We start from the raw sequence: 27,724 nt of genomic DNA, 5'->3' as shown, positions 1-27,724 counted from the left end.
ATTTATACACGGGTTTTTTGGCACGGTTTATTAGTTCCAAATTTCATATCCGAATTCATTACTCAACAATGAATTCGGAAGTGCATCTGGGAAAAGCTTGGCAATTGACTTTCATACAAACTGTTCATCACATATTCCAACGCAAAACGGAGTTCGTATGGGATCAGCTATTATATACCAATATGAAATGAATGTTTGTCTGTCTGTCTGTTCCCTATAGACTCGAAAACTACTGAACGAATCAATGTGAAAATACCTAAATACCTAAAATACCTTCAAACGGCTCCGACTTAAAGGAAGAGGGGCTCCCATACAAAATTTATAAAAATATGACGTTATTCGAGCAACTTTCAGAAACAACTGGACAGATCAACGTGAAACTTAGTGTGTAGCCGTTTTTAAGACTGGAAATTGTTTTCAAAATACTTTCAAATCCCAAATCTGAATCCAAAAAAGAGAAGCTCCTATACTAAATTAACAAAACTTTTACAAAATTCGAACAATTTTCGTAAACTACTTGACCGATCATCGTGAAATTCGATGTGCAGCCATTTTCAGGACCAGGAATGGTTTTTATAATACTTTTAACCCCATCCAAATCTAAAAATGAGGGGGACCCATACACGATTATCTAAAATTTGACACAATTCGAACAATTTTCGTAAACTACTGAACAGATCAACGAGCAATTTGATGTAGCCATTTTCGAGACCAGCAATGGTTTCTATAGTACGTTTAAACCCCTCCAAATCCAAAGAAGAAGGGCTTCCTTACCAAATTAACAATAATTTGATACAATTCGAATTATCGGAAACTACTGAGCCAATCAACGTGAAACTTGGTGTGCAGCCATTTTCAAGACCGGGAATGGTCTCTATAATACACATGACACAATTTGAACAATTTTTAGAAACATCTGAACCGATCAACGTGAAATTTTATGTGTACCCGTTTTCGAGACCGAGAATGGTTTTTACAACCGTCCAAATCCAAAAAGGGATAGAGGGCTGTCATAAAAAATAATTTTAAAAAAATTGACAAAATTTCAACAATCCTCGGAGGATTATAGTTAAAAACTGATAAACGAATTGTGTTTTAATATTTTTTATTTATGCGCCCAAAACGAAATTTGTAGAGCAAGTTTCATGAAAGTTATCTAGAAAGGTTTTTTGATAGCCTAAAATACTATTTAAAATCTGTTGATAAAAAAAGGGAAACAAATATTTTTCAACTATTTTTTCTTGATTTTTGATGAGTAATTTCTAGGTTTTGACCAAATTTGCACGGATTTTGCTAGGATTTTGGTCCATCATTTTGAAGTCAAATGTCCTGATTTTCCTAGGTTTTTAGATGAAAATAGCCCGGTTTGTCCGGCCCGGATATGTGCTGAAAAAAATCTGGCAACCTAATGTATATATATATATATATATATATATATATATATATATATATATATATATATATATATATATATATATATATATATATATATATATATATATATATATATATATATATATACATATATATATATATATATATATATATATACATAATATCAACACAAATTAAGTCTAAATGCTTTAGTGTTCAGTGTTATAGTGTTATTGCATTGAAGATTCCTCCTATTTGTTCTTAAGGGGAGGGGGAGGGTCTTATTGCTAAACATTTCAAGAATGTTGTGTCAAATTTTCAAGTCAATTGAAGCAAATCTGTAGAAATTATATGCCTTTATCTCCTCCTATCTAATACTGCAAGAAACCAAGAGCAGAAACTTCAAACGCGTTTTTCTCGAAAGCACATTTTTAAATTCCGTGGACATCGTCATTTGAAAACTACTTATCCGATTCTTTTCAAATTTGGAACATATTTTCAACATATAAAATACCAGACCCCAACGTTTTTCTTTTTCCTTTTTTTCTACCTTGGGGAGATTTTACGGATAAAAAATGGCGGATTTTTTTGTGAAAAATCGTTGTTTTTACTTCAAACAGCCACACAAATTTCATAAATTTTTTTTAAGTTAAATAAAAATGTTGGGGTCCAGAAAACCATCTCTTAAAAATATTCTGCTCTGATTTTTTGACTTCAGATGATTCTGTGCTGAGATACAGTGTCCACCGCAAATCCTGTTTTCTAAAAGGCATCCTCGAAAGTGCTCCGTCACTGGCTCATTTTTCAATATTTTTCTACGAAAAAATTACTAAATGTTCTTTTAACAATGCTTTGTATAATGATAAAAATTTGAATACATTTGTTTGAACGATAGCTCTAGAAAAAAATCGTGAAAATTGTGTTTTTTTACCCGTTAGACCCTACCCCCCCCCTCCCCCCCCCCCCCTTTAAGAGTGGCTTTTTCGACCTTCAAACTATAAAGTTATGTTTTGACTCAAAACAATTTAGAAGCTCAAATGCCATGAAAAAAAACACTTTAAATAATGTTGAAATTTTATTTAAAAGGAAGTATATTTAAATTAAAATAATTTTTAACGCGCCTTATTTTTCCATGGAAGAGGTAGCAAAACACACCGGGTCAGCTAGTCCTTTTATAAAACAATCTGCGCATCTTGATTATTCACAAAGAAAAAAAATTTGAGAAAAATTTAATTTTTGTAATTCGTATTTGTGGTAATTTAAAAATTTTCACTTTATGAAATCTTTAAAGAATTTCTCGTTAAAAATGTCATTTTACAAATGAGCGTAATTCACACATTTTTAAGAAGATTATGTAGAAAAAAATTGAAGTTATCCACAATATTGATTCTTGAGCTTTTTTATATCAGCGCTAGGCTCACGACAAAATATAAATTATTCTTATTATGCAACCCACACATTTGAAAAACCAAACATTTAAGAAAAAGTGTTTGGTGATAATGGCTGTAAATTCAAAACTGATTGTTAAATTCTGATATTTTATTATTTTGGATTAATGATGAAATAAGAAAACATCGTGTTATCAGTATTCATTTTGGTTTCAATCTTTATTTTCATTAATTTTCTCTTCAATTTCAAACTCTCATACAAGATTTTAAATTCTATTTGATCTGAAACAAATACAATCCTTACAAGTTTGTAACAAATGCAATCGTAAAAAAGTGAAAAAGCGTATTTGTTTCTTCTTGTTCACATTATTTCCATTTTTTTGATAAATTCTTAAATTTAACTAAAATTAAATTAAGGGTTAATTTCTGATATTTAATACTTTTCTTCAATGAAAAGTCCTAATCAATTGCGATTTGAATAACCAGAGTTTCATTTTCAGAATGGATGTTCTTTTTAAAATATAGCTGGCGCCTGTGTTTTCAAAACAGATTTTGGTAGACTTTTTCTTCCTGAAATTATTCTTTTGTTAGACTTTGTCCTCTAGTTTTAGGAATATGGCGCTTAGAAGTTTTAGAATTTATCAGTTTAGAGTGGAATCAATCATTGTATCCTCTTTTGTGTCAAAGTCCCGGAAAAAAACAATACAGATTTTACCTTTACAGATAATCTTGATTCAGAGATTCAACGCTTTGAAAAATCTATTTATTTTTTATTTTTAGAAAATTAGAAGGATAGGTATTATTTAAACTATTTCTTCTATAACAAAAAGAAACTTTGTTCAGTTAAGTGTTTGATAGGTACTGAACATTTTAATCGATTTAACAAATTTATAATTGACTGCAAAGCGTTTTGAATTTAGCTTGAAAAATATACAAACTTTATTTTGGTTCGAAATGATTTTACAATTCCCATAACGGGAAAAATAACAAAATAAATAACTACTTCTATAATTATTACCTGGAAGGTAAATTTGCTCAAGGTTTCGGAAGAATTGATCATAAAGTTAAAGCTTTTACTTCCTCAATAATTGTAATATATTATATAATTACCAAAAAAGTACACAAATTCTGTAGATAATTTTTTTCCTATTTTCAAAAGGTATACCGAAAAAAAATGCTGATAGAAAAACAAAACTAGTTATATTTTAAACTTGGCGAATAAGTAAATAAACAAATAGGTGAAAATCAGTTCTCACATACCTTGCATCTTGCAACTTGTCTTGTTTTATTCGTGAATATGAATTTGAGTTAAAGGTATGGATTTAAATGTATATCGCCAAAACACTAATGACTAAGTCCTTGATGTTAAAATAGCATCATTAAATACTAATTATCCCGTTTTGACTCTGAAAACTCTAAATAAACGCGATATGTATTTAAAAACACACACAATCCCTTTTCAATGCTGTAATTTTTGTGTTTTAACGCTCTAACTTGACTTCAGAAATCTAGTGAAGAATTTACTGTTTTGCAGAACCAGCATTTTTACAACCATAATTTGATGTGATAGATTTGAAACGAAATAAAATAAATTCGGATTCAAAATTAATATAACGATAAAATTCTTAATGCAATTCTTTAGATTTTCATAACTTATTTTTAATGATGGTAAATAAGGAGTGAGAACAATTCGAGTGCAAGAAACATTACTTTGATTCAGAACCTCATTTATCATTTTGCAATCTATTTCGGAAATAATAATTTCATTCCTAATACTCAGTTTGAAGTTCTTTTTTTTTCAATTTTATATATGTTGGTGAGATTAGCAATTTATTCTGAAATCAAAGATTTTTTTTTAAATATTCTTTTCATGATTCTGAACTTATGATTTTCCCTCTAATTTGAAAATATCGTGAAAAACACGTGTCCCAAAAATACATTAAAAATGGATATCAAACAAATGCTGTGTATGATGTTTGAACTTAGTTGTGAATTAAATTACAAAAAATATTCATACCTAACTTAAAAAATTGTTTTTTGGGTTTCTTAATTAATTTTTTTTTTAAGAATGAAAATGTTTGATGAAGTTTCATTAAAACCAGTTTGATTGTAATAGGGGCACAATATACAGGTACACTGAGACCAATATAAATAAAGCTCATTTTCTTGTAAAAACTTACCAAAAAAATAACTAAACAAGAAAAATTATTTTTGTTTGAGAGAGGAAAATGAAACTATTGTTTGTTATTAGTCTCAATTCTTTAAATTCAATTTTTTTTTTTATTCTGAAATTTGAATAAATTTTCTTTATTTAATCGTCTAGTAAGTTTCACTATCTTTAACATAGAAAAAAATGGGGGTATTGGATGCATTCTGTGAAAGAAGATTATTTCAAAGTTATGGAAAACAAATTTTAATTCTCAATTTTAAAATTTCAATTGTTTTTTCATTATAAATCATTTTAACATGAATGATATACAAAACTAAAGGAACTGAGAAAATAAAGTTGTCGCTTTTCAATGTTAAATATATTTGTTCCAAATATTTTGTTACTTTATAAAACAAATTCAAAAATCGGATTTCGTAAACATTTAAAAGTTGCAACCAAGTTTTAAAGAAAAATAACCTACCCTTCTAAAGTGTCCACTGAAAAATTAATCATTCGTATGGGAAATTTTACTGCTACATAAATTTTTAACCATAGAAGAAAATAACAGAACCAACATTTTTTTTACATTAAGAATAACCAATATATTTTTTATCATGTTTTATGATAATAAAAAAATTCAAAAAATTGAAGAATAAAGCAAATCACATGATTTCGTACATATAAAGTCCACGGCTATATTCTCGTTGCCCTCTGTCTAGCGAATGAAAAAAATATGGCATGGTGAATTCGAAGCATTTTATTCCATCAACAAAAAAAATTATTTAAAATAATTCAGTAACCTTATTGATTTTTTTTTCCAAATTTGTCATCTTCCTACAATTTAAAAGATAATGAAAAATTTGGAACTTCAGGAATTGAAGCAGATAAAAAAATCATAACCATCGTGTAAATTTTGGGCGTATGCGGGCACTCTAGCGACATTTTTTTTCCCAGAAGAGTTGCTTCTTCATTTCATTACTTAGCCTAAATTTGTTAAGTGTTCTGTACCGTAGATAAATAACCATCAATTTCAAACTCAACACTATGAATAACTAAGCTAACGTGAAATTCGCCTCAGGATTTGCTAGTTACGGCTAGTTTGGGGGGTGTGTGTGATCATTCTGATCATAATTTAACATTTTATAATGGTCAGTTCAACTCTTTTAGAACTCAATCTTCAAAAAAGTCACATTACGCCTTGATCACATTTATAGCAAAAAAGATAATATTTTCTTAGCTCTTTTTCTCTGAAACACTATCTTGAACTAAATGCGCCTCGTCAAAATGTTTAAATAAGACCAATTAAAAATCAATGAAAAAAGTATTTTTCAATATTATTTTCCTAATACAGTAGTTTTTCGATTTTATCACGGTCAAAAAAATTTTACCGTAAAAAATTAAAGGGGAAAAATTTCTTTTTATTATCTTTAATCAATAATTCAAAATGGTTTCAGTAGTGGAAACGTTTTGCATCAATAAATTTTAATCATACGATGTAAATATCAAACTTTACTAAACACAAAGGTTTGATTTCAGTTCAAATTATTCTTCTCTATAGCAATTTTGAAATTTTTCTTGAAATAAAACCATGTTGAATATCAATTTGAAACTGTACATCTAATTTAAGTTAATCATTCCGTTTTTCATGGAAATTCAACAGTCGTAATCTCATATATCGATTTTGAAAAAGTATTCGAAGAAAACTGCATAAAAAATTATCTTCTGCAAATTTTTAATTTCAATATTTTAATCTTCACACCTTTGATTGACTGAAAGGATTACCTTTTCAAAAAATATTTTGAAATTTGCTCAACTAAGTCTTTTAAAATGTGTTTCTATAAATTTATTTTCAGATAATCCTTTCTTTTTCATATCTAGAAAAACAGAAATCTTAGTCCTTTTTACGTACATATTTAAAGGCAAAGCTAGCAGAATTTCATTATGATCATCCAAAATTATCCATTCAGATAAAACTTAAGGCTGCCCTATTGGGATTGAGCACGCCACCCTCCCAAATAAACAATTTTAAAAAGAAATCAGAAACACTTATCTCTTTTCATAAACGTTCAAATTCACCGACATCTTTATATGATTCGCATAACCGAAAAAGTTCACTTTTTTAGAGCGGCATGCCAATGACAAATAACAATATAAGCATTAGCGCGACGTTAAAATACTTCTGTCGATTATTACAAATGTTTTTTTAAATTTTAAACACTATAAGGCTAAAGTAAGCAGTTCAATCGTATTTAGATATTATTACATAAATCATTAAAAATATCATGAACTTGAAAGAAAATTAAGGTCCTGGTTTCTGAATGATTTCTTAAAATGCGTGATAAAATCGAGACAATTACCGTGACCGTGACCGTGACAATAATAATCGATAAACTATTGTATATGACATAATTACATCGCATCATAATAGAGTGGATTGGAAATAAGCATGAATCTTTTTTTTCTAATTTCAATAACACGCGTAGGATTTATACCCCATTTTCTGAACTTTAGCTTCGATCATTCGTTGGTAAAAATCGGTTTCAACTGGTTTCTGTCAACTTGTAGATGTTCAACGAGCCAATGTTTTGGTCGAAACTAGTCAGGTCGATGTTTAATGAAGCAAGTTGAAACTAGTCGAAAGCGATCCAGTTCGGCAGCAGGATTCGTTTCGACCTGGTAGAAATCGGTCGAAGTCAATTGGAAAGAGACAGGTGATCAACTGTCAATCATTTTCTACTTGTTTCGACCCGTTTCGACTAGACTTCAATGAACAGACCACTTGTAAAGTAAACGAGGATTGACCATACATTATCGGTGGCACGAAACTCCTACAATGAATGTGAGTATAAAGAACAGGGAGTATAATGTGGGTAGGCACATATATGGGTATAGAATTCGAATTCGTCCCACAATATGAGCATTGGGTGAAAAAACTCAACGGCAAAAAGTTTAATTTCGTTGTCTGACGCCATCTTAAAATCTAATATGGCGGCTTCCGTTCTACTTTTTGAAGCGGCAGATCACTAAATATAGCATGAAACACTCACTTTATATTTTCTCGTTGAGCCCTTCTACCCAAAACCAATATTTTGGGGATTTCATTCGATTTGCAGTCATTTACCCAATTGAAAAAATAAATCAGAAACTGCCATCTTGGTTTTCAAGAAGGCGTCAGACAGTGAAAACTACTTCCCTTTGACACCTCTACCCAACACCCACATGGTGGGGGTTTCATGAAACTTTAAGTCATTTATAGCTTAGAAAAATAAAGCAGAAGCTGCCATTTTGGATTCGAGATGGCATCAGACAATAAATTTTGAATTCTACTCGTTGAACCTTTTCTCTCAATACCCATATATGTGAACTTAAAAGCAAAACCCTCAGCCTTTCAAAAATGTGTAATAATGGAATTTTTAACTAAATTTTAAGTTGTATTATATTCAGATTGCTTAACTGTTTCCTAACACCATAAACACTGTGTAATTAAATAATATACTTGAAAACCGCATTTCCTAGAACTCTAATAAAATAGCTATAAAGATAGCAGCATTAAAATCCCATAATAAAAGCATAATGCCATAAACTATAACAACGATGCTCATTTTCGATTAATTATCGATAATCGATTTTGGAGATCGATCTTTTGCCAAAGATCGAACCTATTGGATTCCTAATACTTTTAAACCAGTTTTAAGGCAATGCTCGAACCTATTTAGCACTTCTTCGCATTAATAAAAAGCTTTAACAAGTTATTTTAGTAATTTTGACCAGTGTATTTATTTGGCAACAATTTGTTTTTGTTCGAAAAATTAAAAAAAAGGAGCTATTAAATAAAGTGCGAAAAATAACTGTAGGTATAGATACATAATACTGTGGCAGTGAAGAGCAGTCTTTAAAGCTCCTCTTAGGCTGCAAGTTTTCTTTTGTTGTTAAGGTATATTTCTGATTAAACAGAAACACTTATGTACTGGTTTTGTGTACCAAACCACATTTTATTTCTCCGGGATTTTCATCTTATGCGGAATACTGCGGAATATATTATCTTATTTAATTTTAATCTTACTATTGAACGTTAAAAGCAGAGTTCCCTTTGTTGCATTTCCCAATGATATCATTTTACAAACGATGATCCAAAAAATACCAACGCGAATCAAAATATTCGTTAAAACGTTAAAATTTTTAATCACACAGTGGCATTTTCCAATCCAAAATCGCACACCCTGCGCTAGTGGGGGTACTAAAATGAAAAATGCATTCCATTTTTTTGTATTTGTTTCGGATTCATCCAAAAGAAAGCAGCAGCATCATCATTCCAAAAACTGTATCACGTTGAAGCGAAAACAAATTGTGGGCGACTTTTATGGCAAATATTTTAATTAATTTATGAATATTTAATACAGTAATGACAACGATTTGGTGGAATTTAAATTAATTTTCACCCGAGGTTTATTTTTTATCCCATCGGTATCAAGGAATGATAATCCTTTTTTATTGGCCCTCAGTGGCTATGGATTTTTGGTTCGATTTCATTCCATTGCAATTTGACATGGATTGAGCAGCAGAGTTTGAAAATGGCATATTTTGTTCGGAATGTTACAGGTTACAAAAATTGTCTCGTTTTGCCAAAGAAGGATCGGCAGAAATAGCTGCACCATTTATTTTATGGATTCTGTCTGCTGCCGAACTGCCGAACAACCGCAACATATTCGTAGAGTCACATAAGGAAAGGGTAATGATGGGAAAGATTTCAATTCAACAAGTGCTGCTAAGTAGGATGGGAAGGCTTTTGTTTTTATTTCATTTAACCCCTGACAGAAGTCAATTGTTGGTAGCAAAAATATTAGCTCTTCCGAAAGAGACTTACCGACTTCGGTGGGATGGAAAATGTCGTTCTGCTTGTTGGAATAGCAAAAATCTCGGATATTATGGGCCCAACATTTGCATTCCAAGTACGAGTATATGTTTGGACTGTTCAGTTAAATGTCGAAAAACATATGTGTGTATGCCAGGGTAGAATATTAGCAGCATAATACTACTGACGAGAACCCGGAAAGTAAAATGAGGCACAAGTCAAGTGGAAATTAACAACTCAATAATTTTGAACATTTTTCCGAAGAAAGTCAGATGCTTGCAAAATAATTAGACAAAAGCATTAATTTATAATAACTTTCTTTTTTTAAATTTAGTTAAGTGGGTTTTCTTTATTTTCGAGTATTAAATGCAAGAAATGTTCTTATTCCTAATTCGAATCTGTTATCTTCTTCAGATCTAAAAATCGTTTTTCTCATCCTAGAGGATTTTGGAAAAATGATTTTCCACTACCAACAGCGAATCAGTTTAATTTTATTGAATCCGAAATTCAGTTGAGAACAAGAAAATCAACACATTATTTACAACGAAAAGATGTCCAGAAATGGTTGCTTGGGAAAAATTACATTATCGAGTTTCAAAAACGTATATTTAGAAGATGATTTCAAAAATATTAGATGTGAATCAAATTTCGATACATATGACTTGTTTTAAAACTTCTCTCTAAGTTACATTTTTTGACTCTCCAAAATCACAACAGAAATCGAAAAAGTCCCATTTCTTTAAAAAAAACGTCTGCATCTATTACTATAACAAAAAATTTGTAACATCACTTTCCGGAAAAAAATTAACAATTATCAAATAAAAAATAAAAATTAAATAAAGTTTCGCTATTTCTACAAATTCTAAACAATAACAATCAACATTTTTCAATTTTCATCAATTTTGTAATTTTTGTATTTCTTGTTATTTTTGCCATTTTTGTCATTTTTGTCATTTTTGTCATTTTTGTCATTTTTGTCATTTTTGTCATTTTTGTCATTTTTGTCATTTTTGTCATTTTTGTCATTTTTGTCATTTTTGTCATTTTTGTCATTTTTGTCATTTTTGTCATTTTTGTCATTTTTGTCATTTTTGTCATTTTTGTCATTTTTGTCATTTTTGTCATTTTTGTCATTTTTGTCATTTTTGTCATTTTTGTCATTTTTGTCATTTTTGTCATTTTTGTCATTTTTGTCATTTTTGTCATTTTTGTCATTTTTGTCATTTTTGTCATTTTTGTCATTTCTGTCATTTTTGTCATTTTTGTCATTTTTGTCATTTTTGTCATTTTTGTCATTTTTGTCATTTTTGTCATTTTTGTCATTTTTGTCATTTTTGTCATTTTTGTCATTTTTGTCATTTTTGTCATTTTTGTCATTTTTGTCATTTTTGTCATTTTTGTCATTTTTGTCATTTTTGTCATTTTTGTCATTTTTGTCATTTTTGTCATTTTTGTCATTTTTGTCATTTTTGTCATTTTTGTCATTTTTGTCATTTTTGTCATTTTTGTCATTTTTGTCATTTTTGTCATTTTTGTCATTTTTGTCATTTTTGTCATTTTTGTCATTTTTGTCATTTTTGTCATTTTTGTCATTTTTGTCATTTTTGTCATTTTTGTCATTTTTGTCATTTTTGTCATTTTTGTCATTTTTGTCATTTTTGTCATTTTTGTCATTTTTGTCATTTTTGTCATTTTTGTCATTTTTGTCATTTTTGTCATTTTTGTCATTTTTGTCATTTTTGTCATTTTTGTCATTTTTGTCATTTTTGTCATTTTTGTCTTTTTTGTCATTTTTGTCATTTTTGTCATTTTTGTCATTTTTGTCATTTTTGTCATTTTTGTCATTTTTGTCATTTTTGTCATTTTTGTCATTTTTGTCATTTTTGTCATTTTTGTCATTTTTGTCATTTTTGTCATTTTTGTCATTTTTGTCATTTTTGTCATTTTTGTCATTTTTGTCATTTTTGTCATTTTTGTCATTTTTGTCATTTTTGTCATTTTTGTCATTTTTGTCATTTTTGTCATTTTTGTCATTTTTGTCATTTTTGTCATTTTTGTCATTTTTGTCATTTTTGTCATTTTTGTCATTTTTGTCATTTTTGTCATTTTTGTCATTTTTGTCATTTTTGTCATTTTTGTCATTTTTGTCATTTTTGTCATTTTTGTCATTTTTGTCATTTTTGTCATTTTTGTCATTTTTGTCATTTTTGTCATTTTTGTAATTTTTGTAATTTTTGTAATTTTTGTAATTTTTGTAATTTTTGTAATTTTTGTAATTTTTGTAATTTTTGTAATTTTTGTCATTTTTGTCATTTTTGTCATTTTTGTCATTTTTGTCATTTTTGTCATTTTTGTCATTTTTGTCATTTATGTCATTTTTGTCATTTATGTCATTTTTGTCATTTTTGTCATTTTTGTCATTTTTGTCATTTTTGTCATTTTTGTCATTTTTGTCATTTTTGTCATTTTTGTCATTTTTGTCATTTTTGTCATTTTTGTCATTTTTGTCATTTTTGTCATTTTTGTCATTTTTGTCATTTTTGTCATTTTTGTCATTTTTGTCATTTTTGTCATTTTTGTCATTTTTGTCATTTTTGTCATTTTTGTCATTTTTGTCATTTTTGTCATTTTTGTCATTTTTGTCATTTTTGTCATTTTTGTCATTTTTGTCATTTTTGTCATTTTTGTCATTTTTGTCATTTTTGTCATTTTTGTCATTTTTGTCATTTTTGTCATTTTTGTCGTTTTTGTCATTTTTGTCATTTTTGTCATTTTTGTCATTTTTGTCATTTTTGTCATTTTTGTCATTTTTGTCATTTTTGTCATTTTTGTCATTTTTGTCATTTTTGTCATTTTTGTCATTTTTGTCATTTTTGTCATTTTTGTCATTTTTGTCATTTTTGTCATTTTTGTCATTTTTGTCATTTTTGTCATTTTTGTCATTTTTGTCATTTTTGTCATTTTTGTCATTTTTGTCATTTTTGTCATTTTTGTCATTTTTGTCATTTTTGTCATTTTTGTCATTTTTGTCATTTTTGTCATTTTTGCCATTTTTGCCATTTTTGTCATTTTTGTCATTTTTGTCATTTTTGTCATTTTTGTCATTTTTGTCATTTTTGTCATTTTTGTCATTTTTGTCATTTTTGTCATTTTTGTCATTTTTGTCATTTTTGTCATTTTTGTCATTTTTGTCATTTTTGTCATTTTTGTCATTTTTGTCATTTTTGTCATTTTTGTCATTTTTGTCATTTTTGTCATTTTTGTCATTTTTGTCATTTTTGTCATTGTTGGGAGGTGGCCTAAGATTTTTAATTCCTTCGATAGACTATTTCGCGTTCCACAATCCCAACTATGGTCTAGGCAAGTAATCGGTGGGCTTCAATGGTCCTTCTTCTTTCGCATGCACAGAACAGATAAATGCGTATGGTTTGGTTCCAAAAACACAACTTTAATTAAAACAAGTATATTGACTTTGAACTTATATTACATGGAGTTTACTTAAACTAAACATGAATATACATGACCGTGCTAATTGGTGATCGAACGAGTACTGACTCTACAACTAAGCCTACGCTAGAATCCCCATTTGACCACTCACTGCTCCCTCTTATGTAACCTTTGCCAGAAATTCTCCCGTAGCAAGAGCCTTGAGAGCCCGCGGCATCATTGATGGCTCCAATTGATCGTTACTGACGGTAATAATGATGATCCTCTCGAAATTTGATCCACTATTTGGGAGGGAGAAAAATTGCTCCCACTAAAACGATTGTTTGTAACTGCCATCGCTAGCTGACCACGACAGGTTTGTATCTACGCAGCACAATTTCCAAAACCATTTGGGGGATAATCAATCAGGGTGAGGTGATCGCTTTTTGACTCCAACATTCTCACCCACCCTGAAATTTCCAGAAATTTCTGAAAAGAAACAAAGTATCCTCTTCGACGTACAATTTGATATTTTTGAATTGTTGAAATTATTGGGCTTCACTATCACTGTAGATTGGTAAAACGCAAACCTTCTCGGCCTCTCGTGTAATTGATCCAGATGCCGTTTTTAATTTCACCACACGTACAGTGCCATCGGACCCAGGGTACACCTCTTCTATCCTGCCCATCCTCCAGTTGCAGGGCGCAGTACGCTCATCACAAACAACAACTAACCGTCCAACTTCGACCTTTACAGGAGACTTCCAACGTTTGTTTCTTCCTTGCAGCAGGCTAAGATATTCGTGATGCCATCGTTTCCAAAATAACTGTTTCTTTTTACATATCAACTGAAAATGGCTGAGACGATTATCAGGGCATGCTTCCATATCTTCTTCGGGCAAATCCTGCAAACTAGTACCAATGATAAAGTGAGCCGGAGTTAGCGGTTCCAAATCAGTCGGATCATCCTTCAACGGCATAATCGGGCGTGAGTTTAGGCAAGCTTCAGCTTGAATTACGAGTGTTGATAAATCTTCTGGTGGAAGAGGGGTTTCGCCAATCACAATCAACAAATGTTTCTTTGCCGACCGAACCGCAGCCTCCCAAAGCCCCCCAAAATGCGGAGAGGCAGGAGGACTAAAGTGCCACTGAATCATCAGCCTTGAGCATTCCTTGGAAACCTTTTCATGATGCGTTTTATTTTTTAACAGACGCTGCAACTCTACAAATTTGTTTCTTGCGCCAACAAAATTGGTTCCATTATCTGAAAAGATTTGTGAACAAAATCCGCGCCTAGAAATGAACCGTTGCAAAGCCTTAATGAAACAATCGGTAGACAGATCCGTCACGAGCTCCATGTGGACAGCCTTTGTGCACATGCATATAAAGATAGCTACGTAGGCCTTGACCGCTGGGCGACGGGGAGCTGGTCTAGTGTACATTGGCCCAAAATAGTCCACACCTGTATTTGCGAATGGTCGGGACTCCGTTACACGGACCGCTGGTAAGTCTCCCATCAGCTGTTGAATGGGCGTAGGCCTTGACCGGAAACACTTGATGCATTTATGCACTATTTGCTTGGCAACGCTTCTGCCGCCTAGTGGCCAGAATTTTTGGCGAACCGATGCAAGAAGGAGCTGAGGTCCGGCATGCATAAGGCGAAGATGATAATGCTCAAAAATTAATCGGGTGATGATATGTCTTGCAGGTAGGATCACTGGATTTTTGAAACCGGCAATTTCGGAAGAATTTTTCAAACGACCACCTAAACGAACCAATCCATCCTCGTCTAAAAACGGGCGAAACCATTTCAACGGAGATTTTGAGGAGACATCTTCGTTTTTCCTTAGTGCTGTAATTTCCGCCGCAAACGTTTCCTGTTGAACTCGATGAATCAAAACTCTTTCAGCTTCTTTTATTTCAGCGCTGGACAGAAATGCATTAGGTTCACCTTCTAATTTTTTTTGAATCAGTTTCATAAAGCGTAATAAATATGCCGTTTTCCTAATCATTTCAAAATAACTAGAGAATTTCCCAAAAAACCATTCATTGAAGTCAGCGTAGCTCGATCCTGTTGCAGCAACTGTTGTGCGTCGTAGCTCGTCATTTCCAACGTCTGCTGGAATATCATCTGATGAAGTTGGCCACTGTTCCCTGTTTTCCTTCAACCATGCTGGTCCGTTCCACCAGAAATGATTATCCACTATGTTTGTAGGTGATATTCCTCTTGAGATTAGATCTGCCGGATTGTCTAAGCCTGATACATGTCGCCATTCACATCCGTTTGTTAGAGTTTGAATTTTTGATACTCTGTTGGCTACAAAGGTAGTCCACGTCAGTGGTGGAGCTTGAATCCATCTCAACACGCAGGTCGAGTCTGTCCAAAAAATAGTGCCGATGGTTTGGATTTTTACCGCTTTTCTAACCTTCTCCTCGAGTTCAGCAACTAGCAGCGCTCCACATAGCTCTAAGCGCGGAATGCTCTGGCATTTTAATGGTGCTACCTTTGATTTAGACGACAACAACTGAATTTTAACCGCGCCTTGGGCATCGAAACTCCGAACATAAATACAACCACCGAACGCTCGCTCTGACGCGTCCGAAAAGCAATGAAATTCCACTGTAATTGCATTAGGCAAAATAACGCAACGGTTCACCTGGATCTGATTGAAAACAGGTAGCTGATAGTAGTAGTTCCTCCAAATCTCACCCACCGTAGAAGGCACAGGTTGATCCCAGCCCAACCTATTTCCGCATTCATCTTTAAGAGTCCAGAGCTGCTGCATCAATATCTTTGCCTTTGCGTGGCAATAACCGATAAAATACGACGTTTGGTTAAAGTTTCGTGTTCAGGAAGCACAGGTACATTGAAACGAAACATGAGAACATCTGAGTTGGGTAGCCAAGATAACCCAAGAGTTTTCACCGATGGATCTGCGTCGAGATGTATCGATGAATCCAAAATTGCCAGGTTTTCCTTAGACACACTCTCCAAAATTTGTTTAGCGTTCGAAGCGAATTTTCGGAGACGGAATCCACCGCAAGTAGCAGCTTTTTCCAGCTGAATCCTCAGCTCGAGTGCTGTCTCAGCGTCGTCCGCCCCCGTAATAACGTCATCCATGTAAGTATCCTCCAAATATGCTTTCGCTGCCAACGGAAATCGATGCCTTTCATCTAACGCCAATTGCTTCAGAACCCTTGTTGCCAGGAAGGGCGCGGCCTTCGTCCCGTAAGTAATTGTGTTCAGTTCATACGTTTTAACTTCGTTTAATGGAGAGGCGCGCCATAGAATGGTTTGCAACGGCCTATCCTTAGGGTTGACCAGCACCTGTCGAAACATTTTCTCCACGTCTGCTACTACTAATATCTGTTTCGTTCGGCATCGGAGTATAATTTCTCTTAAATCATCCTGAATGACAGGGCCAGTAAGTAGAAGATCGTTCAGTGAACATCCTGAAGAAGTTTTGCAGGATGCATCAAAAACCACTCTTAATCGGGTAGTTGTGCTGTCCTCTTTAATAACAGGGTGGTGTGGTAAATAACATCGCTTAACTGAACTAACCTCCTGGGGAATAATTTCTTGCATATGCCCTAACATTTCGTATTCGGCCATAAACAAAAGATATTGTTTTCGAAGTTCTTCGTTTCTTGCTAATCGTCTCTCGGTGGAATGTAAACGTCTCAAGGCAATATCCTTCGAGCTTCCTAATTGGCCCCAAATGTTGGTAATTTTTGGAAGTGACACTATATAACGGCCCTCTCCATTACGCTTTATGGATTCCCGGAACATATCTTCACAACGTTGTTCCTCTGGTGAGTATTTCCGGCTGGTTCCAACTTCTTCTGCAGCCCAGAATCGTGTGAGAATTTCTTCCAATTTCGCTTCCATAGAAACGTGGCAATTAAGTTTTAGTGATTGACTTGGATCCGCGAGCCCTCCACTAACGATCCATCCAAATACAGACTCTGTAAGTGCCGGCATGCCATCCCCTAAGGAAATTCTACGGCCAGTCTCAAAATATTCAAAAAATGCCTCGATTCCAAGAACGATGTCGACCGACTTGGATTCGAAAAATGACGGATCTGCCAGTTTAAATCCGTCTGGTATTTTCCATTCCCTTGTGTTGATTGTAGTAGTTGGTAGATTCGCTGTTACCCTTGGAAGCACAAGAAAACTCATTGGCTTGTTGAAGTTAGAGTTTTTAGACTTGATAACAGCGTGCACTCTTTGCTTCACCTTTAAAGAGGCTTGACCAATTCCAGACACGGAAATTTGAACCCTTTCGCGTGACAAGTTAATCCTTTGACTTAATGTTTCTGTAATGAAGTTACTTTCCGAACCCGAATCCAGGAGCGCTCGAGCCGGAACCTGACAGCCTATGTCATCCTCAATCAACACCACTGCAGTCGCTAATAAAATTCGTGAAGTGTTATAAGCGTTGCAATTAGAAACGGTAGTGCTTGTAGTCGCCGTGGTAGTCACTTCAAAAGACGGGTTTGATTCTTCAGCCTCCTCCGTAGCTGATGACGTGTTGCTGATCCTAACCTGGGAATCCTCCAGAACTCCATCCTGCCGGTTGGTTTTGAAGCATACGAGCGTATGGTGTCGCCCTTTACAGATTCTACACGAGAATCTTGACTGGCATTCCTTAGCATGGTGACCAATTCTAAAGCAATTCCGGCACAACGAATGACTTTTCAAAAACGCATCTCGTTCGTTTACTGGAAGATGTCTAAAATCGGAGCATTGATGCAAAAGATGATCCTCCTTACATAACGCACATTGAATTCCAATTGACTGTGCAGTAGCGTAACTCGTTCTAAGTAAAGTGGGCCTTGATCTATTTGTAGAATTTTGATTAACTCCTTTAGATTCTATCACTTTCGGCGGAAGCGATTCCAGGATCCTAATACGTCGATGGAGAAAACTGATTAAATCTTCTATGGTATCCTGTTCTTCTGTTGAGGAATGCTCTTCCCAAGATCGACGAGTTACATGATCCAGACGTGCAGTGAGGAAATTAACCAACAACAAATCTTTATAATCGTTAACATGAACCACCTGGTCAAGAGTGTGAACTATTCTCTCGAATCCATCTAAAAGGGACTGGAGCTCCGTCACCGATTCCTTGTGCATCGTGGGTAGGCCAAACAGGGAGCTAATCTGTCTTCTCTTTAATAGCTTACTATTACTGTACCGATTGACGAGTGTGTCCCATGCTACCTGATAATTAGCTTGTGATACTTGAATAGGATCTAGTAGGGCCCTGGCTTCTCCTTGCAAGCATCCTTTCAGATAATAGAACTTTTCAATATCTGGAAGTTCTGGTTTAACATGAATTAAGGAAATAAACAGATCTCTAAACCCGAGCCATTCATCAATATCACCTGAGAAGGAAGGTAACTTGATTTGAGGTAGTCTAATATGGTCATGTGTTTCTTGAATTGTCGAATCTAATCCCCTAGGCAACTGTCCAGAACTATTCGGTACGGTACGATCCTTAACCTTGCTCAACATGAAAGCCTTTGCTTGATAATAAAGATTACTAAACTCTCGTCTTTTCCGCTCAATATTTGGATTATCTTCCTCAACATGTTCCTCGTGTGATTGAATATCTATCATCACATTTTCGAAACCTTCCCACAGCTCGTCCAACCTTGTAAGCCGCACCTCGATCATCTCCGTCATGGTATCGTCCGTAAAATCCTCCACAAATCGGAAAATGTCCTGTAGGGATGCCTGGATGTTGGAACATTTCACCGTCAGGTGCCTCAGTGATGGGTCTTCCTTCTTCGTAGTTCTTGAGCCCGGCATGACGTTGCGTAACCGTAATGCAGTAGTAGAGATGGGTAGGGATGTAGTAAGCCACTAAATACGTCCAGCTTCGGCCAAACATATACTGCAGTAATTTACCTCAACAAAAAAATCAGGGGCACTTCAGGTTGTTGTTATCCGCAATGCTTCACTTATGGTGATACTCAATGTCCAAACGCCCAAAAGACAGAACGTCTCCGAGGTGAAATGTCGCAAATTGAGATAGTCGTTCTGGCGAACGGTTGATTCTCAGGGAATGCGTAGGTAGTAATTCGAAGAGGATACAAATTTTTATTTAAAAGGGGTGTATTAACTGTGCCCAAGCGACGGTAGAACATACACTATTCTAAGGTTATTTACCTGAGAAACCTTTTCCTGCGCTGCCTCTTCTTCTAATGTGGTCGACTTCTTGGTGATTGGTAGATAATCCTTTTTTCGTATGGTACCGGTGTTGTGTGGTCGGAATTTTGCCAAAACCGATTTGTGATTTTCCTTGTAGTCCGATGCGTTAACCGAGCTCGAAGAGAGATGAGTTGAAGATCCAAAGGGGTGTTAGGATGTTGCTAACTATTGGCTGAACATATACTGTGAATCTGTTGCTTAAATTTACCTGGAAAAACAGGCGGCCGGCCTGTCAGTATTTGGTTCTGCCAAGTTAGTCCTCTACGTTCCTCCGTATTGTGATTAGGATGTATTCGTTCGAACCCAGAACCCAGAAACAATGGTTTCTGCGGTTATCCGGAAAATCGTTCCTCGAGTAGTTTGAACCACGTGCACGCAAAAGAATAATGTGTTAGCGGGGTCCTGAACTGTGGCTGAACATATACTGGTAATCTGTGTCTTATATTTTACCTGACAAAAGTAACACGATGCCTATCCAGTATTTCGATAATCAGCTTCGTCCATCCAATCGATTTTGTAAATTTCTAACAATGATGTGGAAATGTGGTTCGTGCAAGATGGCTAATTAGGACGCCGGCATGCAATGGCGAGCCTTCCCTCCAACTCCAAACGTAATGGCGCCAAGTTCCAACAAAACCACAATGGCCCTTGGTATAAGGTATTGGCACGTCAATTTACTGCCCCGTGGTTCCTCATATCCGGTTCGAAGGACCAATGTTGGGAGGTGGCCTAAGATTTTTAATTCCTTCGATAGACTATTTCGCGTTCCACAATCCCAACTATGGTCTAGGCAAGTAATCGGTGGGCTTCAATGGTCCTTCTTCTTTCGCATGCACAGAACAGATAAACGCGTATGGTTTGGTTCCAAAAACACAACTTTAATTAAAACAAGTATATTGACTTTGAACTTATATTACATGGAGTTTACTTAAACTAAACATGAATATACATGACCGTGCTAATTGGTGATCGAACGAGTACTGACTCTACAACTAAGCCTACGCTAGAATCCCCATTTGACCACTCACTGCTCCCTCTTATGTAACCTTTGCCAGAAATTCTCCCGTAGCAAGAGCCTTGAGAGCCCGCGGCATCATTGATGGCTCCAATTGATCGTTACTGACGGTAATAATGATGATCCTCTCGAAATTTGATCCACTATTTGGGAGGGAGAAAAATTGCTCCCACTAAAACGATTGTTTGTAACTGCCATCGCTAGCTGACCACGACAGGTTTGTATCTACGCAGCACAATTTCCAAAACCATTTGGGGGATAATCAATCAGGGTGAGGTGATCGCTTTTTGACTCCAACAGTCATTTTTGTCATTTTTGTCATTTTTGTCATTTTTGTCATTTTTGTCATTTTTGTCATTTTTGTCATTTTTGTCATTTTTGTCATTTTTGTCATTTTTGTCATTTTTGTCATTTTTGTCATTTTTGTCATTTTTGTCATTTTTGTCATTTTTTTCATTTTTGTCATTTTTGTCATTTTTGTCATTTTTGTCATTTTTGTCATTTTTGTCATTTTTGTCATTTTTGTCAATTTTGTCATTTTTGTCATTTTTGTCATATTTTATGATTTGATTTGAGTTTCAAACTTCTTCATGATGAATTTATGATATAATTTCGATATCCTACATTTTCAAAATTTTTTATTTGAAATTCCGAAATTGAAAATGAAAAGCTTAAGCTTTTTGCTTTCTTTCGTATTCTGCAAAAACACATATTTGACTTTGGAACATCGCAACGTCGAAGCTTTTCCATGCTATGTTTTACATATCCACCTCATCGCATTTACGCAAAGCTAAGACACCAACCATAAAACACTGAAACAATTTTTTTTCTCTTTCTACACCACCTCAGCAGCAAAAATACACCGCTCCCTGCGAAAAACACCGTCATGGCAGTTTTCAGTCCTATGACCAAATCCCCCGGACCCTGTCGATTCCTTTCGGGAACACGGAAGCAGAATCATCAATGCCGCCGAGATACAGGTTTACCGGAAGCCATTCGGGAAGCTCGTCGCCTAGCCGTCCTGCACTGCGAGGAACAGTTCCGTTACGATCGTTGGAACTGCTCAATCGAAACACGTGGAAAGCGGAACATATTCAAAAAGGTGCGTAAATGTGTTTATTGATCAACAGATTAGCACCTCATGCTAACGGTGGGAATCAGTTCGACGTTTTTTTTCCCCAGTCAAGTATCTGCTAATCGAATTCTGTTTATCATTCATCTCTTTCAACGTTCCGTCCTTCAGGTGTACCGCGAGACGGCCTTCGTCCATGCCCTGACAGCGGCAGCCATCACTCATTCAGTGGCACGCGCCTGTGCCGAGGGCAAAATGACCAAGTGTCAGTGCGCGTCGGAGAAACAGCCGGCGGCCACCCGACTCGCTTGGAAGTGGGGCGGTTGCAGCGATAATGTCAAACATGGCAAACGGGTGACGCGTAACTTTTTGGAACTTCAACCGCACGAGGGCGATCCGGTATCGGAGATGCTGCGGCATGATAGTGAGGTGAGATTGGCAACTCTATGGTAATTTTTTTTATCAAAGTTGTTAAGTTAATTTATTTTCCATAGGTTAAGGTTTATTTACAATCATTGATTGTGATATGGTTTATTTTTTAACCCAGAAAAGGAATTAATTTTTTTTGTTTCGTTTGCATAATCATTTTAACATCTCTGCGTCATTCGTGACTTTCAATGATGCTCGAACTTGTGGCGGTTGAGGAGACAACTGCTTAGCTAACTGAGCTGTCACCTTAAGTTGAACCTTTACTAATCGACAAAAATCACTTACAATTCCTGTGACACGGCTAAGTGAAATCCAAAAAAAAACATTCTACTGGGCCAGTGAAGTCTTCATTAGCTGAAAAAAATTAAAACTGGCTCTATTAAAAACCCACATAATGTGATTTTATATGTTTCGTCTGGTTTCTTATACAAATATCGATTGATGATTTTATGCCAGCGAGAAAAAAAATACATGTAGCACGTTTTCAATTAAACTAAAAATTAAATAAAAAAGAACAAAAAATAGAAATTAGAAACAATGGCTTACTTAGCGTTGTATAGTCAATCATATAAACCCTTACATCAGGCTGCTTTAACCAGTCATTGACATTCTGCTGGACCGTAAAATGGTATTTTAAATGTCAGACTCACAATTCACTATATCGTTGCTAAGATCTGTAAGAAAAAAAATCACGATAGACAAGAATAATGCTAATAAAGTCTTAAATCTTATGCTCTGAGTTCGTCTTGGTACATCATCGTACTTGAAAATTATTACATTACACTGAGTAACAAAAAAAATATTTTTTTGAAAATAGTCCAGGGTTTTCCAACTAAATTAGACTAATATTGACGCCCTGAGTCCGAAAATGACCATGGTTTTGTTCAATCAGGTCAGGATATTAGAATACATAAATTTTTAAAAGTCGATTTTTCGCCAAAAAACAAATTTCTGCGATTCCTCAGCTGAGAAACCCCTGACGATTTTCTCGGTTTTTCTTAAGAAATAAAAGTCAACATATGCAAATTCTATCAGTTTTTATTTAATCTAAGAAATTTGATAAGCATATTAGCATAATATTAGTATAAGAATGAGCGTAACGAGACACAAAAGTTTAGAGTTTACTTACGGCATAAATCGCCGTTTCTTCGATTCCCGTTTGTGAGCAGCTGCTGGGTTGTCTCTCTTCAGCGACCAGCAGTAGTCCGCCATCATGACTGCGTCCCACCTTCCCTGGTACCTCTCCTCCATTTGGCGCATGTCTTGATGGAACCTTTCTCCCTGCTCGTCGCTCATCGCCCCTAGGTTTTCAGGAAACTTCTCCATATGTGGGAACAAGAAGTGCATCTTTATACTCATCAAACACCCCAGTTTTTGGAAGGCCTCTATCATGCTGCTGACGAGTGTGGCGTGGTTTGCTGCCTTCGTGTTCCCCAGGAAGTTGATCACCACTTGCACAAACGATTTCCCAGACGGCGGCAACGTTACACGATTTGTCTATGTATCGTGTGACCAACATCTTTTAAATAAGTGGTCGTGAATCTCGTTTTTAAGCTTTTTTTTCCTCAAATTTAAGCTTTTTTTGCCTTGAGAGCATAGGAGACGAAAGCTTAAATCTGTCAAAACGAGGGGAAAAAAGGGGAAATCTGAGAGATGTGCTCCATACGGTTTGAATAGCGTTGCCGCCGCCTGGCTCTAGTGTGTTCATGGAGTTTTCAAACTCTGCGTCCTTCATCAGCTGCCGTATCTGTGGGCCATCGAAAATGCCTGCCTTAAGCTTCTCAATGGTCAGTCGAGGAAAGGCTTTGCACAGGTAGTTGAAGCATTTCCCATCCTTGTCCAGGGCGCGCGTGAACTGTTTCATTAACCCTAGCTTCATGTGTAGTGGTGGGATCAATATCTTCTCACGGTCAACAAGAGGTTCGTTTATGATGTTTCTCGCCCCAGGTACTAACTGCTCTCGTGCCGGCCACTCTTTCTTAACATAGTGGTGGGCTCTGTCTCGACTGTCCCACAAACATATAAAGCATGGGTACTTCGTGAACCCGGACTGTTGACCAAGTAGAATGTTCACCATCTTGAAGTCGACACAGATGATCCATTGGTGCTGCTCATATTGGATTTTGTCGAGCACGTACTTCACTGCTTCATATTTCTCTACAAGAGTTGTGGAGTGCGCAAGAGGGATTGAGGCGAACTGGTTCCCGTTGTGGAGGAGCACACACTTCAAAGAGCGCTTACAGCTGTCAATAAACAGTCGCCATTCTCTCGGATCGTAGTGAGGAGCCCCGAGTTTAACAAGAAGACCGGCGACATCTCGGCAGTACACTAGGTCTTCCTCCTGGCAGAAGTAGCCCATGTAGTCCTCATGCCTTTTACGAAAGTAAGTGATACGCGCGTCCTCGCCAAGTAGATTTTTCTCTTTGAGTCTGGAGGCCAACAGCTCGGAGGAAGTCTTTGTCAAGCTGAGATCCCGAACAAGATCATTAAGCTCACATTGTGAAAAGGGCTGCGGACCATCTTGTGTTTCATACTCTTCTGCATATCCTCCCTCGTCTGTACTGGTAGTGGTGGCCTCGTCGTCGCTGTGAGGAAGCTCTGTGAACGATGGTACAGGAATTTCTTCGCAGTGAGCAACTGGACGGCGGGCAGATGGAAGGTCGGGGTACTGGGGGTTGTGCCGATTCTTCCGGTTGATACCGGTAGTATTGATTGCGCAGAAGTAACAATCCGATGCATGGTCAGACGGCTCCCTCCAAACCATCGGTATCCCGAACTTCAGTGAAGTTTTCGTGCCCTTCGTCCACCGCCGGAGGTATTCCACGCACGTCTTGCACACCTTGTGCGGTGCCCAGGACTTATCTTGGTCACCCAGCTTGACTGTAAAGTAAGCCTGGTAGGCGCTCTTCACAAAGCCTGTGATGTTCTTCCTGTCCGCTGCCAGCGTGTATTCTCTGCAGATGTAGAAGAAAACGTCAGGCTTATTCATGCATGAATGTCGAGCAGAAGCCATATTAATAACCTGAAATAGTAAAAGCCTACTTTCAGATAATAAATTTTGTTAATTTTGTTAATAGGTTAATTTTATAATTACATAGATTGAACTCAAAACCTCTATTACTAGCATATTGAAGCGTATATAGCCATATGGCTGTATTTCAAAAAGTTGACCTGATACAGCAAAATCAATGTGATATTTAAACTCAGGACACAAAAATTAGTCTAAATCAGCTGAGAAACCCCAGACTATTTTTTGGCTGTCACCCAGTGTTATCAAAGGTAATGGAAAGTTTTAGAGAAACATGAGATATTATAGAAAAAAAGAACATAAGCCGTAAATATCGTAAATTTTTCGAAAAATATACAAAGGCTCACCGACGGGACTTGAACCCGCAGTTTCCTCTCCAGTACAACGGCGCGTCAACCAATTACACCACGGTGAACGTGAAGAAATTGGCGCCAACATGCGTACATGTCAAAATTTGTTTTTCTCAAACTCAAGGAGGTGGTAAAAACAAATCAGGTTAAATCAAGCTAAAAAACATAAAATAATCGAGCTGATTCCCTTTTTTGGTAACCGTTGTAAAATGTTGTGGTACTGATACACAGTACCGTTCTTATTTATTTAAAGTTACCACATGCTCACAGTCACTTCAACTTTAAACGTGATATTTTTTGTTTTCATGCCATTTATTCATATTTTCTATCAAAGATTGACCAGCTTCAATACGTTTTACTGATGAAATATTGCATTTTTCAAATATGTGATATTGTGTTAACAGATTATCACCGCTGATTTATAATTTTTAATTGAATGATTAATGGCATATCGCTGAAGTATACATTCTAATAGGAAGAATATCAAATGAAAATAATGAAAATTATAGACGGATAGAAAGCATGAAAGGTGTTGGAAATTAACCAAGAGCGTGTTAAGAGAAAATTTCTTGCCGTACAAGACAATTTGTCCCGCACCGTATAACTGTCGTTAGGCCGATTTTGCATTGATTTATACAATGACTCATGGATGGATCGAAGCACGTGATTGTGAAGTTATTGATTTCAAGGTTGGAGTGACGACGAACAAGCACTTAATTTCTATAGAGTTTTGAACTAATCTGTACAAACTTCTGCTTACTGAAACATTAAAATTTCTGTAAAAACCAAAAAATCAGGCAAAATAAGGCTTGTTTCCAAAATTCGGGAAAAAAACGGGGCTTATCAGGTTATCAGGCTTGACCTCCAAAAATTAGGCAAATCCTGAAAATCAGACACTTAGGAATCTCTGGACACACTCCATGGAAATCTCGCATGCAGCAATGCCAGATTACAAATCACTCAAATTCGTGGAATATACTTTTTATGTTTCGATTATAGTCGTTTTAACATTTGTATGTCATTCGCGACTTATATCAACGATACAGTTGGCGGACAGTCATTGAAAAACTTATACGGTACAACTGTGATCGATGTCTCTTGGGCTCGAACTCGCGGACATCGATCCTGATCCAACTGACTTGACAACTGAGCTAGGTAGAATATTCGAAAAAATAAACGAAAAATGTAATGATTTAGGCAAAATGAAACTAGATGACCTTTTTTTGGCTGTCAGGTACAATTTTCATTCATTCGTATAATACCCTAACAGTTTTCGATGATTAATCCGTAGAAAATTCGTAGGAAATGCTGAAAATCCGTAGAACCGTTGAATTGAGTTATATATATGTTTTTATTTTTAGATGAATCCAATAGGATGAAAATCCCATATCTATAGTTTTTTTTCTCGATTCGCGTGAATGTTGATGTCATACATCATTTTGCTTGGGAGCTCGAGTCTTTATGCCAGTAGTGCTTTTCCAATTTCTAAAGTACATTTTTCAGCGCATTTTCGCCACTAAGAATTGCAATTTCTTCTCTAGGTGTAGTTTCATTAAGAGATAAGAAAAATTAAATCATATTATTTTTCAGGTCGGCATCGAGGAGGTGATGAAGAACATGAACGATCGCTGCAAGTGCCACGGCGTTTCCGGTTCATGCTCCCTGAAGACGTGCTGGCGGAAGCTGGGAGATTTCAACGTAACGGCTGCCAAACTTAGATCCAAATATCATAATGCTATCAGGAAAATACCGATAAACAATAAACCGTCGCGCCGAGCCATCACCAAGGAGCTGAGAGAAAAGGTAATATTCCAGTTAATTTAGTCTTATGAAACCATATCAATTTACGCCCGCCATAAAACTACTTTCTCCATTGCAGCCGGCTTCGTACGATCAACTGTTCTACTTGGAGACGTCTCCCACGTTCTGTTCGGTAACTCGGGGCCGCCGCTGTCTGCATCCGGACAACTGTGCCACTCTATGTTGTGGTCGAGGCTACACCACCAAGCTCATTAAGACGATCGAAAAATGTCGCTGCCGGTTCACTAATGGCCGTTGCTGTCAGATCGTGTGCGACTATTGCGAAAAATACGAAGATCGATATTACTGTAAATAGGCTCAACTGCGCTCTATCGATCTATTACTCAAGAAAAAAAAACTTTAAATTATTTATTTAATAAAATAATCTTAGACTGTAGAGTTCTTAGTGGGAAAACAAACGTAGTCATTTTGTTCGTAAATTAAGCTAATAAAAAATGTTTTGTCTCAACAATGTCGAAATGATTTCATCTAACTGTAATGTAACACATCTAGTATTGAAGTAATGAGCAATCAATGTTGTCACCTATACCTATTGAAAAAAAAAATAAAAAGTCAGTGTTTGATGAATCTTTTTTGTCGTGTATCTACTTCTTCCTTCATTCA

General features: G+C 35.5%; 1 protein-coding gene across 2 annotated transcripts in view; it reads left to right on the top strand.

Annotated features, from left to right (window-relative positions):
- Nucleotides 1–27,724, top strand: part of LOC129748604 (protein Wnt-4-like) — a 30,456-nt gene extending 2,732 nt beyond the window's left edge. Inside the window, exons 2-5 of one of the 2 annotated variants that reach the window (XM_055743266.1) lie at nt 21,274–21,523; nt 21,665–21,922; nt 26,891–27,103; nt 27,180–27,724. In XM_055743266.1, coding sequence (XP_055599241.1) covers nt 21,274–21,523; nt 21,665–21,922; nt 26,891–27,103; nt 27,180–27,416 — 958 coding nt within the window. In that variant the 3' untranslated portion in view covers nt 27,417–27,724. Of the gene's footprint in view, nt 1–21,270; nt 21,524–21,664; nt 21,923–26,890; nt 27,104–27,179 lie in introns of both variants that reach the window. The other variant, XM_055743265.1, reaches the window with a different exon arrangement.

Source organism: Uranotaenia lowii, chromosome 2 (assembly GCF_029784155.1).
Source record: "Uranotaenia lowii strain MFRU-FL chromosome 2, ASM2978415v1, whole genome shotgun sequence".
Lineage (NCBI taxonomy): Eukaryota > Metazoa > Arthropoda > Insecta > Diptera > Culicidae > Uranotaenia > Uranotaenia lowii.
This window is presented reverse-complemented; position numbering and strand designations above follow the sequence as displayed.